This window comes from Podarcis tiliguerta (assembly GCF_965153285.1).
Source record: "Podarcis tiliguerta genome assembly, chromosome: 3".
NCBI classification, from domain to species: Eukaryota; Metazoa; Chordata; class Lepidosauria; order Squamata; family Lacertidae; genus Podarcis; species Podarcis tiliguerta.
Window position 1 is genome coordinate 57649494 of NC_139536.1, and position 19676 is coordinate 57669169.

Sequence of the window (19676 nt, forward strand, 5' to 3'; positions counted from 1 at the left end):
CCACTATTCACCTCTCTTGTTAATCTGACCATGTGGCACATCCGTCCCTCAGAAGACAGATTATGCTCATAAATATTCCGAAGAAAACAAACCAGAATAAGGTAACAAGTCAAGGTCCATTTTTGGCAATTAACTTATAGTTAGAAACAAAAATTCTACAACTTAGCATTAACGTTAACTTTAGCATGAGTCAAGGCAGGTATTTCTTTTCCTGTTCTAAAGCCGCTAACAACTTGTGGTTTAGTTCAGAATATTGTGGCCTCAGACAACATTTCCCATAATCAAAAGGCATAAACCCTGTGATCCCAACCCCCTTCAAAGGGGAACTTCCATAAGTTTGTATTCATTCATTTTCTCCTAGATTTACTTTGATGTCCTAATTTGATGGTATTCTGTCCTGTTAGCAGGATGACTGACCCACGCAATCGTGGTAATATATTTACCTCAAATATTCTCAATTTGGAAATAATTTCTTCTAGTAGGTGAACATCTTTAGAAACCTTCATATTTAACTTGTCCCTGTATCCCTGCAAACACTTGAATTCTTGCTTGTAGAGCTTTGCTTTTTCAGAAGAAATATGCTTCTCTAAGACTTGTGTGTCTGCAGCAAGTTTATCAATCACACTTTTCTGATTTTCCAGAGTTTCACAGATCGTCTGCAGGGAAAGGATTAAACAGAAATACATTTCACTTTTGCACATGGCAGCAATTCCATGTTCTGTGTAAAATATATCATCTTTAACTATACATATTACAACACGACAAAGAAAATATAGCAATGGATGTGGCCTTTGTGTCACCCAACAATATTTTCTCATGGCCAGCAATATTTTCTCATGCCAAAATGGGTTTTATGTCAATATAATTTCCAGAGCCTCAAGGATTTTTTTCCATGGGAATTCATTCAAAAGTCCTGATGTTTCTGTTGACAGGACAACAGGGCATAAAATGAGGCTCCTAGGACCTCCAGCTTGCATGTCCAGCTGCTTCTATTACAACTCACAGGATAGTTGTTCTAGAGAAAAGTGAGGCAAAAGGCTTTCTGAGACAAATCTATTTATGGGTGGTGAATCCGTTAACTGCTGACCTGATCAAGTGATTTTCTATGCCCCACCCCCAACCAAAAAACATGGCAGCAGTGGGGAAGAAATCCATAAACAGCTCTGAAATTGCACAATTTTCTACTGGAGAAAGGAAGTACAGAAAAAAGAAGCAAACAGGCCGCAGTTCCCCACTCCTGACTCTTACCAGCTGGCACAGCATATCAATTGGCAAGGCAAAAAAGAAATTGGCCCTCATCCCTCTCCTCCTGCAGGAAGGCATGATTTGCAGCCCTAATTCCCTACCATTGCATCCAACTGGCCAGCAATACATATCGAAGGGTGGGGTGAGCAAAAAGGATCAAACCTCCTTCTTTAGGCAGATACATATGATTTGTAACCCAGGGAATGGGTCACAATCCATCAAGTTTGAAAACTTTGGTGTCAGGAAGGTATTTCAGCTGGCTACCCATGTGGGTCTCCCTGAGTAGCTAATATGGGCGGAGTGGGGCATTAGAACCATTTCTTCCACATTGATCTTTGTAAATGCATGGAGGCGATGCTATTTTAGGAAAGTTGTGTCCAGTTTTGTGGAACCTATTGTTGTCTAGTTCTTTTTTTCCCTCCCATATGCTCTGCAAGGACATGGGAGGTCTGATTGACTGCTAGGCAAAACAGCTTAGCTAACACTTGCTATTTTGCCTGAAACTGTAGAAAAGGAAGCATGCATATTTTGAATGCATCATTCACATTAGGCCTGTGTTTTTCGTACATCCACAACTATTTATACAACACAACACATGTTGTTTGTCACACCTATCTTACTGAGCAGCAGTTTTCATGTATAAGCCTGTTAAAACTGTGGGAGAAGTCTAATTCTTCTCCGCACCCACACCCCAATGGTACACCCCAATGTTAGTCAGCTTAATTTAAAATGCAATGGCATAAAAAAAGCCAAGCTGAGTATAGACAGCTGTGTCTGAGTTTAAATTTGCTGAAGTGAAAAAAGGGAACATACCTTTGTCTGCTGCAAGGCTCTCTCAACTTTACTAAAGTCGTTCACTGCATTCATGATAGATTGTGCCTTGCTTTCCAAATCATTCAGCTCATCCTTCAGTTTTTTCAAAGCATCCAAATAGTCCTTAGAAGGCTGGCTTTCCAATTCTACTTTCAAAATAAAAACGTAATGGATATGAATATTTATTTTATTTTATTTTTTTTAAAAAAGGCATACAAGGCAATTCAACATTCAGTCAGCAGAAGCATTTCAGTTTGCCCCAAAGAATGATATCCTCTCTCCTCCCACCAAATACTGTTTTTGGGGCTCTCCAAACCACCAGAGCTGATTTGTGAGGGGAAAGAGCACCTCACTAGCACACCAGAGTTGTGTTGGCTGTGTTCAGGAGAAAAGCAAGCCAAAAAATCTTGGCTTAAAACACAATATTGTGTGTGAGATGTATGCAGGTGCACACAGTCCAATTTGGCCCACTTTGCTTCTCCCTTCATGTGACCTGGTTAAAAAAAAATCTCAAGAAGGGGTTAGCTTAAGATTATGTCTGAATCAGGCATTGTGATTTGTTAGGATTGTGATTTGTTTCTCCCTAACAAGTTAAGATCACTAGTCTGTCTTAACGGTTTGTTTCTGACATATGAACCCTAGCTCATTAGGGGAAAACAAACAACAATCCCAAAACCTGGGTATAACACTAAACTATCACCCTCCTGGTTTATCTGCTTGCATAAAGCGAGGCCACAGCAGGAGTGACTGGGCTGCTTGCACCAGCACATACACCTTATGATTAATCAAGTCAGATTCTTGGGTTTATTGCTACATGTGAACATGGCCAGCATATCCTTTTTGCCTTATTTAAAATAAAAGTTCTCCTCTTGACTGCATATGTGGGGTTGGCAGAGGTTCGTCTAATGGAAATTATGCTGCAAAACAGGACAGAGACCCAACTCCCCTAGAAATGTTGCAAGGAACACTGCCAGTTGTACATGGAAGCCACTGAACATCTGGCTGGATGTGCTGCTTAAGTCACATCTGTAATTACCACAAGAGTGACTTTGGACATTGATAACACTGGGCAACCATTTTTTACTTTTTGAATGTTGTCAAATTTCTACAACTGATTTAGGGTATTTTTGCACTGCCGAATCAGGAAATGGCATCCGTTTCTCTCCATCAGGTCAGGTTTACTGTAAACTGAATGGTGGGCATTGATAAAGGTAAGTACACGTAAATTGCATGTTGCTTCACCATTTTTCAAACTTCAGGGCTTGAACTTCCGTTTCTTGGAACTCCTGGAATGCTCAGCGGCAGGGAGGTCTCTCTTCAGAGTCCAACAGTAGTCAGCCATCATGACTGCGACCCAGCGACCCTGATACCTGGTCTCCATCTCTTTCATGTCCTGATGGAATCTCTCCCCCTGCTCATCACTCATTGAACCCAGGTTCTCAGGAAACCGGTCCATATGTGAAAATAGGTAGTGCATCTTGACACTCATGTTGCAGCCCAGGTTTCTGAAAGCAGTCAGCATGTTGTTGACAAGTTCTGTGTAGTTTCTGGCCTTATTGTTGCCAAGAAAGTTCTTCACTACCAGAACAAATGCCTTCCATGCTTCTAGTTCCACTTCGTTCATTGACTTTCTGAACTCTGGATCTCTGATGAGCTGACAGATCTGAGGACCATCAAAGATGCCAGCTTTCAACTTCTCCATGGTCAATCCTGGAAAAGCCTGGCACAAGTAAGTGAAGCAGTCACCATCCTTGTCCAGAGCCTTGGTGAACTGCTTGATTAAGCCGAGCTTGATGTGCAGTGGTGGGAAGAGTATTCTGTCTCTGTCCACCAGAGGGTCGTTGATGATGTTCCTTTCTTTGCAAGGCACCAATTCCTCCTGCACAGGCCAGTCCTTCTTTGTGTAATGCTGAGCACAGTCCCTACTATCCCAAATGGACAGAAAACATAGGTTCTTGGTGAAGCCAGACTGTTGTCCCAACAAAAAGTTCACCATCTTCAGGTCAACACAAATAAACCACTTATGCTGATCATAACCAATTTTCTCCACCACATACTTCACCCTTCATAGTTCTCCTTCAGTGTACGCGAGTGAGCCAGGGGTATAGAGGCAAACCAGTTGCCGTTGTGTAGCAGAACACATTTCAGTGATCGCTTGCTGCTGTCAATGAACAGTCTCCAATCTTTGGGTTCGTACTGTTGCACTCCAAGCTTGAGCAGAAGCTGCGCAATATCTGCACAGTACACCAAGTCCTTCTCTTCCGAGAAAAAATGGAGATACTCTTGATGCCTGTTGCGGAAGAAGCTGATGCGAGCACTGTCAGAGAGGAGGTTTTTTTCCTTCAATCGGGATGCCAACAGTTCGGCAGAGTCCTTTGACAAGCTGAGGTCACGAACGAGATCATTCAACTCCTTTTGGGAAAATGGATGTGGAGCATCATCTTCAAGAACCACTTCTTCTTCTTCATGTCCTTCAACACTGGAGGCATCTTCATCACTAATGTCAGGAAGTTCTCCAAAGATAGGCACTGGAATTTCATCACAATGAGCTACAGGACGACGTGCTGATTGAAGATCAGGATACTTGAGGCTGCTCCGGTTCTTTCTGTTGATCCCAGGTTTTATGACTTCAAACTGATCCCTTTTCGACATAATCACCCAGAACTATTGGACCTGAATACTTCTTGTCATTAAAATAATTATCTCTAATCAAAAAAATTATTTGACATGGCATTTTACCCCCACCAACTTCTTCTAAAATGCTCCACACAAGCGTACATGTGAACAAAAACATAAAAAAAACGACATGTGGCCATAGCTCAAAAACTTGACCTGATTGAGCAAAACCAATGTGATTTTTGGATTCAGCGCATCAGATTCGTCCTAAATCAACTGAAAAAACGCAGACAACAAATTTGTTGTTGACCAGTGTAATCCCTTCTTTTTATGAGGGAAGGCTAACACATTTGAGGATTCTTAGTTTAGAAAAAAATGACAATTAAAGGATCGCATGATATAGGCTTATAAAAATATCCATGCTGTGGAGTAAGAGATAGAATTTTCACCTGTCTCTCACAGACTCAAGAGTCATCCAGTTGAATTGACAAGAAGAAGAAGAAGAAGAAGAAGAAGAAGAAGAAGAAGGGGAGGAGGAGGAGTAGTTTGGATTTGATATCCCGCTTTATCACTACCCTAAGGAGTCTCAAAGCGGCTATCAGGATACAGGATATACAAAATAACCTACTTCGCTGCACAATGCAAAGTTAATTTATGAAATTCAGTTCACTGCCACAAGATGCTATATCCATAGCTCAGGTGGCTGGGAAATGGCTTTAGGGACATTCACAGAGAAGTGTTGCACAAATGGCTATTAGTCGTGATAGCTATATAGAATCTCCATGTTCAGAGGCGATAAATACTCAAGAATTCCATTTGCAAAAGTGGGTTGACCAGCAGGGCCCTTATTATTATATATCAATCATTATTCTTTTTGTCCTAAACCTCAATTGACCTCCTGAACGTTTCTCTTTTATTCCACCAAATGCTGCAGGCTATAGCATTTACCTCAAGCATATTTTTACGTATATGTTCTGAACCAAGAAACTCCTACAATACTGTAAAAGCTCAGGTTATGCAGGAAACCAAAAGAAGGAAGCAAGGATATATATATGATTAGAAGAATCAATCACACTATCCAGTAAGTTTACCCTCTTTTTCTTTTTTTTTGGAAATTCTGGAGAAACATGATAAAAACATCAAGGTTAGTTTGAATAATGACAGTTTTCCTTTATATTAAACTACATATCTTTAAATCCCTAATTATGGAGTACAGCACTACGGTTATGTTGTTTTTAAAAAAAAATTAATTAAAAAAAGTTTAAGGCAGCAATTGATAAATAACTGATTTTGTATTGTATTTCCGTGTTTGAAAACTGAAGGGCAATGGTACAACATTGCACTTCTGAACTAACACTATGTTAAATAATAATATTTATATAATTATTTTTGCTACTACATTTCTCTGTTGAGGTGCTTCTGTTAAAAAATAACAAAAAGAACCAAATGATTATTCACCACAATATGGATGAAACTGTAATCCTTTATTGGAGACCGGGAACAGAGCATTAATAGTCTGGCAGAAACATAACTTGGCAGGAATAGACCAAAGGAGTTCACAAACTATTTTGCCACAATAGTACCTGAGCACATTTTTCTTAAAATACTATGGAATATTCATTTTTCTCCATTACAAATATATAGTTATTACCTTGTGGACATAAAATCAAAACTGCATAAAAAAAAAAATCAAACTGACACCAGTTGCCTGTGTATTAATCTGTTAAAAATTTACTATGCATCCTTAACACACCATGAAGTTCACTTTTCAAGTTTGAAAGAAAACTATTAGGGATAATAAATATAAAGAATCTAAACACTTCATTCCATCAATGGAAAGAGCTTCTGTCAATGGAACTCTTCTTCATTTACAGAATGGAGCATTTGACTTCAGATCCAAACGTACAGAAATACAAAGGAGTGCAGGTGAATACTAACCGCATGGAAAAGCTGGGACCTAAAGCAATATTAAGTAGTTGTGTAAGTTTACGTGTATTGAAATTCTGGTTTCATTGGAGTGTTGCATTGACACTTACATTTTAAGCGTTTATTGATAATTTTAAGCAGTATTTTTTAAAGTATAGTGGTCATTTAGTTGCCTGAAGCAAATATCTGATCTGGCAGGATATAAATTAAATTATCATAGCAGTAATTTCACTAAAGTCTTCCTGTCCAAGGACAATGAAAGAGAAGACAGTTCCTGTGTTTTTGACATACTGGATGGCTTCATACATTATACATAAAACTAAGCGCTACTATTTTAGACAGTGATATTTAAATGCTCTCTACATAGACCTCCCCCCCCCAATAGCATGAGACTGGTAAGCTGACCTTGAAATAAATAATGCTGAAAGATAAATTTGTCTCTTTAAAATGTCGTTAAGTTATATATGCAGAAACAGCATATACATCTTTTTTTACATCTCTGTAGGCAATTCAGTGTTTTCCTGTTTTTCTCTGAACCACCTTCGGAATTAGTGGCATTTATAAATGACCTGCATCCAAAAAGTAGCAATCTAGGCATTGCTTTTATGAAGAAAATGATTTTGTTATATAGCAAGCAGAGAAAACAGAAATTGGGCTTATTCCTTTATGAGGAGCTACAAAATCTATGCCATGCTTCCAGTGAGACTATGTAATTTATACACAGAATCTGTGGTGAACACAAAGCAGCAATTCTAAGGTTTTTGCTACAAGCAAAAAAATAGCAATATATTGTAAGCGGGGAATTTTTTTAAAAAACACACACATCCACATGTTAAATAAAAACACACCTTTCTTCACTTGCTGTGACAGACCCTCCAGTTTCTGTTGAGCAGACTTGAAGCGATCATTCAAAGACTTTATGTTTTCCTCAATAAAGTCTGGAGCACCCGGCTGGGATGCAAGGACCTTGCCCTGGGTCTTCAGCTGTTCAATCCAGGGACTCAGACTTAATAGGTCATTTTGTTCCCTCTGTGAAAGTTAAGTATAAGCACACACACACACAGACAAGCATTAACATCATTTAAACAACACTGGGTTCCTACCACTGTAGGTTCAGTTTATAATTCCATTTTGTTTATGCATTTCACAATAAACAAATTTACCTGGCACAACTCCTTTAGAGTTGTTAAAGGTTGCTGTTGCAATGATGAAGCAGACTTTTCTTTTAGCCATAATTCTTTTTCACTCAAAGTCTTATCAAGCTCATCCATTTCCCTAAAATAAATGTTTACTTCATCCTGGCGCTGCACTTTTCTTGCAACTTCTTCCAAGTGCCAGCCTACCCTTTTCCACTCTGCCAACAGCTTCTCGAGGGCATTTGCCACATATTCAGTAGGAAGCCCTTCTGAACAAGCAAAAGAAATAAAAACTGTTTTGATATGCAGTATTCACCAACACAACGATACATGCTTCTCTTATAAGCTTACTTAGATCAGGCTCAATAGTAACAATGGTTTCCTTGTCAATCACTTGCAAACTGTAACATATGGAATGATTTAAGTTCACCTGCATTCCATTTTTTTAATAAAAATAAAAAATTGCTTTTTTTTTACAACCATCACCTGACTATTCAGTTTCATTTTAATTGCACAAATCTTCCCCAGCTATCTAGTGAAAAGAAGCATCTCACTAGGAATTCAGCAGTTCATAACTGTGCCTTTTCATGGTAATAGGTATATATTGGTAGGCTAGACAAGAGAGGAAGAGCAGAATCCAAATACAGATTTAATTAACATATGATGAACCTGTTCAAGTATAGGTGCCTGCAGAACCTCCTCTTGTGTGCCAGCCCTAAGTAAGCTGTTCTGAGTACCTTAGAGCACTTGCTCTGAGCACATGGGTGGATTAGCATGGCATAAGTCCAATAAATGAACATGCCAAGAAGCAAACAGGATGTAATATAAATATGTTCTTCTCCTGTCCCCTTCCACAGGAGATTTGGAGTGTGACATCATCATCATCATCATTCTCCACCCATCTGGCTGGGTTTCCCCAGACACTATGGGCGGCTTACAGCATATATAAAACATAGTAAAATATCAAACATTAAACACTTCCCAATACAGGGCTGCCTTCAGATGTCTTCTAAAAGTTATGTAGTTCTTTATCTCCTTGACATCTGAAGGGAGGGCGTTCCACAGGAAGGGCACCATTACAGAGAAATGGGCCTTTTCAGTGGCAGTTTCCTGCTTGTGGAATGCTCTCCCCAGAGAGGGCTCGCCTAACACTACCTTTGCCTAGTTTTAGGCACTGGGCAATTTTTTTCCCCTACCTGGGCTTTTGGCCCTTGATCTGGATGATTTTTAAAGTATTTCTGGCCTCTTTTGTTGGGGCAGGATTTGCTAGACCTGTCTTTTATTTGTATAGATGTCATTTCCATGAATAAAGTGACTTAGCAATAGTAATAGTCTGGAATTAAGATGGACTATAATCAAGTTATCTTAATAAGAAATCAATGATTTCAACTCACTAACACTAGAATGTCTTTTGAGGTCTTGCAGCTTTCAGTGAAGGAGAAACTGGTGCTTTCATAAATTTTAGTTATTGTAGTTCTGGTGTTTTTTGTAGCTTCTGGAAACTCCAAGTTTTGACAAGAGCAAGTAATGCAAAGTACTTGCATCATGCTATTATTATGATTACCTTTTCTCATTTGGTCCATCAGATTTTCTCCAACCTGGTTCAGTTCGTTCAATGCTTTCTTTTTTTCAGTCCTTTCTTTTTCTATTGCCTGTTATTAAAAAAAAAAAAAAATCAACACTGAAAGTAAAAATCTATCTGTTAAAAAAGTAACTGGTTTGGCCCCATATGATATGAGTTTGCCTAGATATGAGTCCACCTAGGAGCCTTCTGTGATCTCCTAATCCAGTCTTCAAAAGGGCAGAAAATAAGGGTGATTTATAGTAAAATAACAAATTAATGTAGTAGTTCTTTGCATAATTACTTGCAAGTAAGTATCATTCAACAGATACTTATTTATGATTAGGCACGTATAGAACACATTTGATGGGATGAGAATGCTTTAAAGTCAATAGTAACCAATTTTGAAATATTTTCCATGAACATATAAACATAACTATCTATAAATAAATTAGAACGTATAGGCATTATAGCTCTCCATGATCCTCACATCTTTTCTGGTATCCTCTTGGGCCTTTTGTCTCCAACCCCATTCTTTATTTATCGCTTTCTACACTTTAGTCCTCCAGATTAGATATTCAAAGAAAACTTCTCTATCTCATTGGACCCATGCTGCCATATAGAGAAATCATGCTGGCACAGGCTTTAGATCAAGTCTTTGCAAAGTAACACGATACAGAACACGGACTGAAAGCTCTTCCGGTTCATGGAAAAAGAGTCCATTAAGAAAGGCAAGTATCAAATCCACTAGCTGTGTCTTCTGAATAAAGCTGAACATAAAAATTGTTTTAAGAAGTAGCTTGACACTTCTCTGGCAGCATTCTAGTATGTAGCCTTTTACAAGGACATCTGTTATATTAAACTATAGAATTTAGCAATGATCCAGATAAGAGACATAAAGTTTTATCAAGGATTAAAGCAAACCAAAAAATATTTTAAAATTCTCAGGCACAATGCATTACAAGGCTTAAGGGGGTGGAGAAACTCCCCATGAGTCATACAATTTTATTCTGTCTGACAATGTGTGAAATCTATTTCATATGGGATGTACTTTCAGGTTTCTCTGTGGTGGTGTAATTAATTAAGCTATTTAAAGTTAACTTACACAGACATTAACAAGACTCCAATTATCTAAGCAACAGAACACTTTGATCTCTGGTCCTCACAGGGTATGTTGAAAGGTTATTAGATGCCTCTCTGGGCTGAAATCAAGACTTTGCCATAATTCTCAGTTTTACAGAAATATCAGGGGAGAATTCCTGCTGGGTCCATTTCTAAGAATAAATTGTCTTTAAAATGTGCTACAACTCACAATGTGCAGCTTCCTCTTCTAAAACAAAAATGGAAAATAGTATGAGGAGGAAAAAAGGAAAGGAAATGCCCATTAAAGCTCTAAGGATGTCCTGCCACAACTTCAACAGTATTGTTTATAACCAGTATAGAGGACTGAACCTTGGCCAAACTCTAAAGATTTTTAATAATGGAACTTAATCCACAGGAAGCTACCAGATCAGACTCTACCCCCAACTGACAGCAAGCTTAAGCTGACAAAATAACCTTTTCAGTGAAAATGCCTCCCCGTTTCTCACTTTACCTTCAGTTTCTCTTTCATGTCTGAAGTCTCTCTCATCTTCCTGTACTCTTTGATCTCTATGGCCTGAATGGCAGCTTTTGATTTCAAAATCCAGTTCAACAGCTCAGCAATTTCAGAATCAAGCCTAGTATAAGAGATTGAATAATATTTTCTTATATTTCTTCTCCATTCAGTCATCATCTTTTTTTCTTAAAATGCAACCCTTAGTCTACCCTGAAGTAACATGTTCATGCACATAAAATGTTTTCTAGCGTAGTCTTGAATGCTTGAAGAATCCTCAGCAAAGATTTTACCAGATCGGCAATATGGCACTCGCCTGGCATCCTGTGCCAAACAGTAGTGATCTCTAAGGAAAGAGGGGCAAAATAACTGTTGCTTCATGCACTCTCTATCACCTGTACCTAGAGTCAGATAGGCCTAGAGAGGGCAGATGCAGCAACTGCTACAATGACTTGCTGTGTTTCCCTGACCTAGAGCAAAACAGTGGACTGTGAATGGTTGCTGCACCTGCTCACTCACTTGCTGATTTTCTCTCAGCAGAAGAAATGAGCTGCAGTACTTTGAGACCAAAAGGAGCCACAAACATTTACTGTACATGCGCTGAGCAGCCTACCCACCCAAATCCCCATCCTTCTATCCTTATTTGCAAGAGTGCAAATAATTTTTCATACAGAGTTCTAAATAGGACCAAAAAAACCAGACAACAGCAGTATTTTACACCGCTGCATTTTTTTTACCGTGCACTGTGTGAAAATGAGTCAACCCATTGCCTCTTGATTGAGAAAACACAACTACAATGAAAAAAAATCTCACTTTTTCTTTGCTTCAGTATCAAGGCAGGCTTGTCTTTTCTTTGATGGAGGTAGAGGTGGAACAAATTCTTCCTCTTTGGGATGTTTAACTGTTCTTTGCTCTTTAAAAAGGACGGTTTCTGTGATTACTTTCTGTGAAATCTGGGCCGGTTCAGCATTTGCAACTGCATGAGTAACCTTAAGGGATAAATTGAACAGGACATCAACGTTGATAAAACGAAATTATACAATATGCCATCTTGGTACAAGAGATAAATGCAGCTAATAATAACAGTAACACTAATCACTTTAGATATGATCCAGATGAATTTAAGTGGTTTTAGACCAATTAATTTCACTGAGAACATTAAGCATATGATTTACTGCCTTCCACTGGTTTTGAAGGAACTTCATTCATTTTTTTATCCTGGCTCTCTCCTCTGAAGAGCTCAGGGTTGGATAAAAAATGGTCACACATTAGCCTTTTATCCTTATACCAACATGAGGTTAGTTAGCCTGAGAGATGGTAACTGGGTCAAGGTCACTCTGTCACTGTCCAGCCCATTACTGACTCTACACTGGTCCAGAATCATCTTTATAAGTAAAGATGCAAACAAGCTTCATGCAGCCACATGTAGCCACTTCACTCCTCTCTTTGCTTGCAAACAACCCAAGAAGTCTAGTTTAACCTTAGCTTCCAATTATGTCCAAACTGGAAAACTATAGTTAATAGCTTTCAAAAAGCTAGGAGACAAAGCAATTGACAAATAAACTTTGCAATTAAACTTTGCTTGTGCAAAGTAGATGTGAGGTTTGCTCAATCTGTTCATTAAACTGAGATATGATCATCTTGCTTGTGATTTTTTAAAGGATGCATCTGGGAAACTTCTCAGTCTGTTTTGCACAGTACTATTTTGAATTACTCAGCCAACTCACTATTCAACTTGCCTCTAAATCAAGCACAGATTAGAATTAGACTTTCAGATTTTCTAATCAGATTAGAAATCAAGCCTGAAAAGGACCGATTTACTTCCTCCCCCCTGCCCCTCCTTTTTTATTTTAAACACCTTTAAGAAAAGACCTTCAGGCTTCTTTATTAGTTTTACTTTTATAGGTCAACATTCATGTATTAGTGAAAGACATTTGGAAGGTGTAAAGGGATAGTAATATTTTTATGGTACCTGAGTGGAGTAATCCTCAAGTTTCTGAACTAAACTGTCCCATTTCTGTGTTAGTTCTTCCAGATCACTGTCAATTTTCTTCAGTGCCTTCTTGTTGTTGAGAAGTTGTGCCACATCCTGGGACACCTCATTCAGCTGTTCTAATGTTCGACGCTTCATTTCCATATCTTCTTTGAGAATCTGACATTGTGAAACAAGAGCAGCCATTCCCTTTTAAAGGCACAATTCTGCTCAAATTTCCCAGGCTAATAAAGTATATTCTTAGAAAATAAAATTGTGAAAATGTCCCTAATAGTTTTGCTGGTAGTTTTTTATATATATACATTTGCTAAAATACTATGCCTGTTCAGGTATTCAGTATCTATGTACCATCTCTGTGAAAAAGCCAGCAGGAATGCCCTTGACATGTGTGCTAGCCATGCCCACCTCAGCCAAATCATGATTAGCAACACAGAATCATAGAACTGTAGAGGTGGAAGAGACCCCATGGGTCATCTAGTCCAACCCCCTGCAAAAATGCAGGAATCTCAACTAAAGCATCCATGACAGAAGGCCGTCCAACCTCTGCTTTAAAACCTCCAATGAAGGAGAATCCACAAACTCCCAAGAGAGTCAGGATTACCTGAAGGGGGCGCTGCTTCTCCATGCCTAAAGTCTCAACTGGGAGAGGAACCCTGATTGGTCAGCATTTCGATCCCCATGCTGAAAACCTTACACTATGACTAATACCAATTGTGCATTATAGCCAGGGCCATGACCAGCATGTGATGCATGACGGAGCCCTGTGCATTTCCACTGGTCCCTTCACACTCTGTACCCACAAGCTTTGGTTTCACTGAAAACTGGGAAGAGCCTTGAGTAGTATGTACATATGAAGCTATTGTCAAGATTCAGAAGTCCTAAGGCATACACAGAAATTTTGAAGCATTTGTGGAGTGTCACACCTGACAAGGGGCTTCTCCATTTACTTCATCACTGAGAACAATATTACACAGTCTCCCTCTTACTTTCCCCCTTGAAGTAAAAGGGAAATTGCTTGCTTGAGTGAAAGCTGTGGCCGCTTCAAAAACCAAGAAAGCTCAAGATCATGATTTGTGTATACAACAGATTGGGCTGAGGGACCTGTGGCCCTCCAGATGTTGCTACACTCTAAATCCCATCAGCTCAAGCCAGCATGGCTAACAATCAGGGGTGATAGGAGTTGGTGTTGAGCAACATCTCACAAGTCACAAGTTCTCCATTCCTGCAACAGAATTACTAGCTACTTATCTACTGCTGTATCACATAGTCTTAAGGAGGGCCTTCTCCCATATCAATTTGCCCATGAATTAAGATTAGAGGATGCCCTCCATTTTCCATCTTTAGGAGAAGCACATCATTTATGTATAAAAGATAGGAGCTTCTTTCTCATATGTCCTCAACTGTAGACAGAGGTACTCTTGGCACCAACAATGTATATTTTTTAGAACCAGATTAAAACATTTTCTATTTGCCCAGGCATTTTAAGGTATGTTACTTTCATCTGGTTAAGTGGTTTTATGTCTCTTAATTTTATTGCATTGCTGGTTCTGTTACGTAACGCAAATAATGTAAGGTACCGGTAGATTTTTAAATATCTTTGCAAATTTCCATCATTCACCTGAACACTGTAATTCAGGCATTCTAGTGTCAGATGCTTCATTCTCATATCTCCTTTGAGAATCTGATGGTGAAACAACAGTATCCATAAGAATTTGTCTTGGACTACTGCCTTTATACTTGCTTTTCAATAAGTGCCATTTTCAATTTGTACACTCTCTAGCACATTTGCATGAACTGAACAGTCACGTGATTTTCACAAAATAGCGTGTTGTGATTTTCACACTGCATTCTTCAGCTATGAGTGAAACCCACAAGTATTAACCTATGTCTTTGGAAAGTAATTTGAAAGCTTGGTAGACCATGAAATTAGCACTAGGATGAAACAAGGATGATACTCTAGCACTGCAGACAAAATGCCCGATTGACAATAGGAAGTAGAACAGGATGAAACATTTAGGGTTTTAATGCTGTTTTCAAATGCAAACCAAGTAATACTCACTGCCAGCTTTCGAACATTCACACCAAGCTCTTTTTGATCTTTGAAGTTGCTTGTTTGCACTTGGTTTAAACTATCTTCTTTCTCAGTTAGCCAGGCTTTCAACAAACACTGCACAAGAGACAACACATTTTAAAAAAAAACAACACCAAGAGAATATTTACACAATTCTCCTGCATTTTGTTTTTATTTATTAAATTTGTATACTACCCTTCATCCATAGATCTCAGGGCAATTCACCACATAAAAATACAATATAAAAACACAAAATACACGTTGAAAACAGTAACAAAAGGAGGGAGAAACCAATAACCTCCTCTCCCTCCCACAAACACATTTAAAAGGGTTGTAAGATATTTAAAGATGTTAATCAGCCAAAGGCTGATTGAAGAACTTTTTTGCCTGGTGCCTAAAGGTGTATAATGAAGGTACCAGCTAAACCTCCCTGGGGAGAGCATTTCATAAATGCGGAGCCACTGCAGAAAAGCCTTGTTCTCATGTTGCCACCTTCCAGACCTTCCATGGAAGAGGCACACAAAATAAAGTCTCAGATGATGATCTCAGGGTTCGGCTAGGTTCGTATGGAGACAAATGGTCCTTGAGGTACTGCAGTTCTGAGCCATTTGGGGCTATAGTTTGTTAATCGTCATCATCATTGTACCTTAATTGCAACACTACTTTGGCATTACACCAGCACTTTGTCTTCTTCTTATTGGTTGGCAAACCTGTCTTGCTCTCATTGGTTAAAAAAAAACAAACAACACAACTAGGTAAAATGCCATCTTCCATTTTTTTGACAGAACAAGTGTCATTCTACTTACAAAAGCATTCTTTTGTGGAGTATCTTAAAACTGAATATAGCCTATAAGTCCATTGCTTTGTAAACTAATATGATAGAGTTGAATCCAGACAAATGCAACATCTGTAAGCTCATGATTTCACAAATCAGTACCAAATAGACTCAAAATTAATTAAATCTACCCAGGAAGATTATTTTGTAAGTTTTTAGTATCCATAGCAGATATTTTCCCTCACTTCTATAATGGCACGTTTAGCAGACAATATTTAGCTCTACAAACCAAGAACCAACTCAAAGGGTCATAACTGTCCTATTCTATCTACTCAGCAAGCAACAAATTTTGTCCTTAAAGAACCAAGGCAGAAACTAAGCCTCCCACTCCAATCACTGAAGTAAGTAATCCATCAAACATATCTATTAGCGTTCTTTATTGGGACTGGACTATTTCCATATACTCCGACATCATAGAAAGAGCTAGTATTAGTAATCCTAGTAAGAACTACACTCAGTTACAGAAAGGAACTAAAACACAACTTTTTGCATTCTTGTGAAAAATCACACAAGTTTCTTCAGACAGAATATTTTATACTGAATTGACACAGACCATACCCTCCAACATTTCTCTGATGAAAATAGGGACGCCCCATTTCATATTGATAATTTTACTATTTCTACCCCACACATCTTACTGGGTGGAATCTAGCCACCCTAGATTCCAACATATATAAAAACATAATAAAAATTAAACATTAAACAAACTTCCCTATATGGGATTGCCTTTAGATGGCTCAGGGGTCAGATAACTCCATACCCTCCAACATTTCTCCAATGAAAATAGGGACATCCTAAGGAAAAGTGGAACATTCTGGGATCAAATCAGAAACCTGGACAGCTTCTCTAAATCAAGGGCGTCCCTGGAAAATAGGGGCACTTGGAGAGTCCATCAGACTTATAAATATGAACAACTGAGCTTTGCTAACAGCTGCCAAAATACATTTCCTTTTAAAAAAACCAGAAAGGCTATAATTATCACTGAGTAAAGAAGTTAAGTGGCAGTGTTTGAAGATAATTTTTCCGAATGATTTAACATTTGCTGACTTTACAATCTACCTCCCCAAAAACATCAAGGGCACTATACATCCTAAGGTATCTCTTTGCTGTTCATCCATTCAACTAGAAAACCTCAGCCAATGAGTTGTTTCAATTATTTTTTCACCACTAAAAAATCATTTAAAAAGATGTTGGTGCATACAGTGAAGCAATTTACCTGCATGTTGTTGTTTTTAGAAATAGCTTGCATAAACTGGAGAAGCTGGTAATTAAGGGGATTTTGAAGTGCAAATGCTGCCCAAGGCTCTTTGGGGAAATAACAGGGCAGAAATGCAATGAAAGAAACAGGACTCAAGATAAGACTATGCAGACAAAGGCAATCTGAGTTAACCAGAGGTGATGGTGTCACTAACGGTGTCCCTTGACCTTTAATTTTCTTCTATACAAGTGAAGGATTTGTGTTCATTTCAGTTGGGACTTAGAATACTGCTCTTGTGGATACAATAATGGCAAGGGCAAAACCTGCCTTCTGCAACCAACACTGACTCACCCAGTCCTCTGTGATTGGTAATACACACACTAGCCTTTGAAATCTGTAAGACCACCTCTCTAGATAGAAAGAGGCACAACAGTAGAGGATTATGTCTGTTACTTTATCCTATTATATTAATCTCAAATGGGATTAATTTAATCTGATTAATTTAGCAGTTTGATCCAAATGTGATCCATAACAGGGCCAAATGCATACAAAGAAGAGGCCACAATCATATGGATACAGTGATTACTCAGCCCCTAGTCTACTAAAATTAATAATACTCAGCTACTTCCCTTTAGTTAAATTTGTCACTGGTCGTAAAACATACTGTTTGTAACATACTGGATACTGTTTATATATATTAGCTTGATTTATACTCTGGGATACAAGTAGGCAAATTGCTCCCCATCTCTCAGCCATAATGTAGATGACTAGTCACTGACAGCAAACAAAGCAGCAAGGTTTAGCAATGAAGGTTGTTGCACCATGAGCTTATAAATCCTTCCTAACACCCTAACAAAGTTCACACCCGGGAGGGACCTGTATCTACATACAGTGGTACCTTGGGTTAAATACTTAATTCGTTCCAGAGGTCCGTTCTTAACCTGAAGCACCACTTTAGTTAATGGGGCCTCCTGCTGCTGCCGCACCGCCAGAGCACAATTTCTGTTCTCACCCTGAAGCAAAGTTCTTAACTCAAGGTATTATTTCTGGGTTAGCGGAGTCTGTAACCTGAAGCATCTGTACCTGAAGTGTCTGTAACCCGAGGTACCACTGTACAATAAAAATCACTTCTATATTTCAGAGCGGGGGGGGGGGGATCTTAAATGAAACAAACATGCTTTCCCCCAATAGCAAATTTTATTTAAGCACATCCACAAACAATGGAATGCTGTACTGCAAAAGCCAAGGGGCCCATGCCCAGATGCAAATAAAAATTGTAGCAACTTGGGCCCAAGTATCCCTGATGGTGCATTTTTTTATTGCACCACTCATAATGGCAGCTGACAACTGGCTTGAGAGCTATATCTGAAGAACTGAAAGGCTACAATTTTAGTATTTATTTTTATGTAACAAGTTTCCCCCATAACTGTCTCAATCGTAACATGGCCTTATAAATAATTACATAAAAATTACATTAAAATGTAATAAGCGTCCAAAGGCCTATTTATGCACACCTTTCTGTTCTCAGAGTGGCCAACCAGATATTTATGGGAAGCCTGCAAGCAGGACATGAATGCAACAGCATTCTCCCCACTCATGTTTCCTAGCAACTGATAAGAGTTTGAATTTGTCTAATTGCCTTTCAAAACTTTTCAACTTGGTGACCTTTGTTACATTTTATGGTAGTGAATTCCAAAGTTTAACTACGTGCTGGTGAAAAGGTATTGCTTTTTTCCAGTTCTGAATCTTCCAAAATATTTCCGCTTCACTGAATGACCTCAGGTTTTGTCAGCAATATACACTTGGTAACAGACTAGTCCATAACAAATTGAATGAATACCTTTGGGTAGGAATACAAGCAAGTTCAGAAAGCTGATTTACTTTTTTTTAAAGTACACTGGAGAAAATAAACAAGTTTTACCTGCTCTTCCAATAGCTCCTGCCATAAGATATTGAGCTCTTGTAGCTTGAGCCACCGTTCCTCAGTCCAGCGACAAACTGCTGTCCATCGTTCACCAAGCACCTGCAGACAATTAAAGAAATTTCTGAAACCATGCAGTCCCCTTTGAAAGCAGATGGAAAATACAAACATATAGGGTGGGATTTAGCTAATGAGTCCCAGCAGCAGAAGCCCTGCACAATGGGGCTCCACCCCCTTTTCTTCCTTTGGCATTATGTATTGTATGTGCCCATATTTTTCTTTAATGTAAGTTGCTTGAGGACTTTCAGGTGACAAGCATCTAATAAGTCTAATAAATAAATGTTGCTTGCTTGCCTGGAGGACAGAGAGCATTGGGTGAATGTGTGTAGAAAGAAACCTACAGTACAAAGGTAAGATTCATATTCATTGCTCCATCTAGGTTTGCCCTGCCCACCACTGGCATGTGGGCCCCCAGAAGGAGATGTGGCCTTTTGGCTGAAAAATGTTCCACATTTTTCCCATGCAGAGAATTATTAAATCAAGACATCAACTCACCTGCAACTGATCTTCTAGGATAGCTGTGGCACTTTCACCACTGTTTTCATCAACAATGACCACCATGTGAGTCAATGAGTTTACTTTAACCTGCTCTGCTTCGAGATCATTTTGTAGCCCCTGAAAGCATTGATTAAATTGTTACGAAGACCAGACATAACACTGTATTGTTTTGCTAGTGCCAGCTGCTTGATTTTGTTTAAGCAAATATT

The 19676-nt window shown here is 38.8% G+C and overlaps 1 protein-coding gene across 1 annotated transcript in view; it reads right to left on the reverse strand.

Moving 5' to 3' along the window:
- UTRN (utrophin) overlaps nucleotides 1-19676 on the reverse strand; it is a 321971-nt gene that overhangs the window by 235061 nt on the left and 67234 nt on the right. The window contains exons 13-23 of the mRNA XM_083434684.1: nucleotides 19465-19584; nucleotides 18910-19011; nucleotides 14944-15051; nucleotides 12864-13043; nucleotides 11705-11880; nucleotides 10892-11015; nucleotides 9301-9388; nucleotides 7764-8005; nucleotides 7449-7629; nucleotides 2059-2204; nucleotides 444-656 (exon numbers count right to left, since the gene is read on the reverse strand). Coding sequence (XP_083290810.1) covers nucleotides 444-656; nucleotides 2059-2204; nucleotides 7449-7629; nucleotides 7764-8005; nucleotides 9301-9388; nucleotides 10892-11015; nucleotides 11705-11880; nucleotides 12864-13043; nucleotides 14944-15051; nucleotides 18910-19011; nucleotides 19465-19584 — 1680 coding nt within the window. The remainder of the gene's footprint in view (nucleotides 1-443; nucleotides 657-2058; nucleotides 2205-7448; nucleotides 7630-7763; nucleotides 8006-9300; nucleotides 9389-10891; nucleotides 11016-11704; nucleotides 11881-12863; nucleotides 13044-14943; nucleotides 15052-18909; nucleotides 19012-19464; nucleotides 19585-19676) is intronic.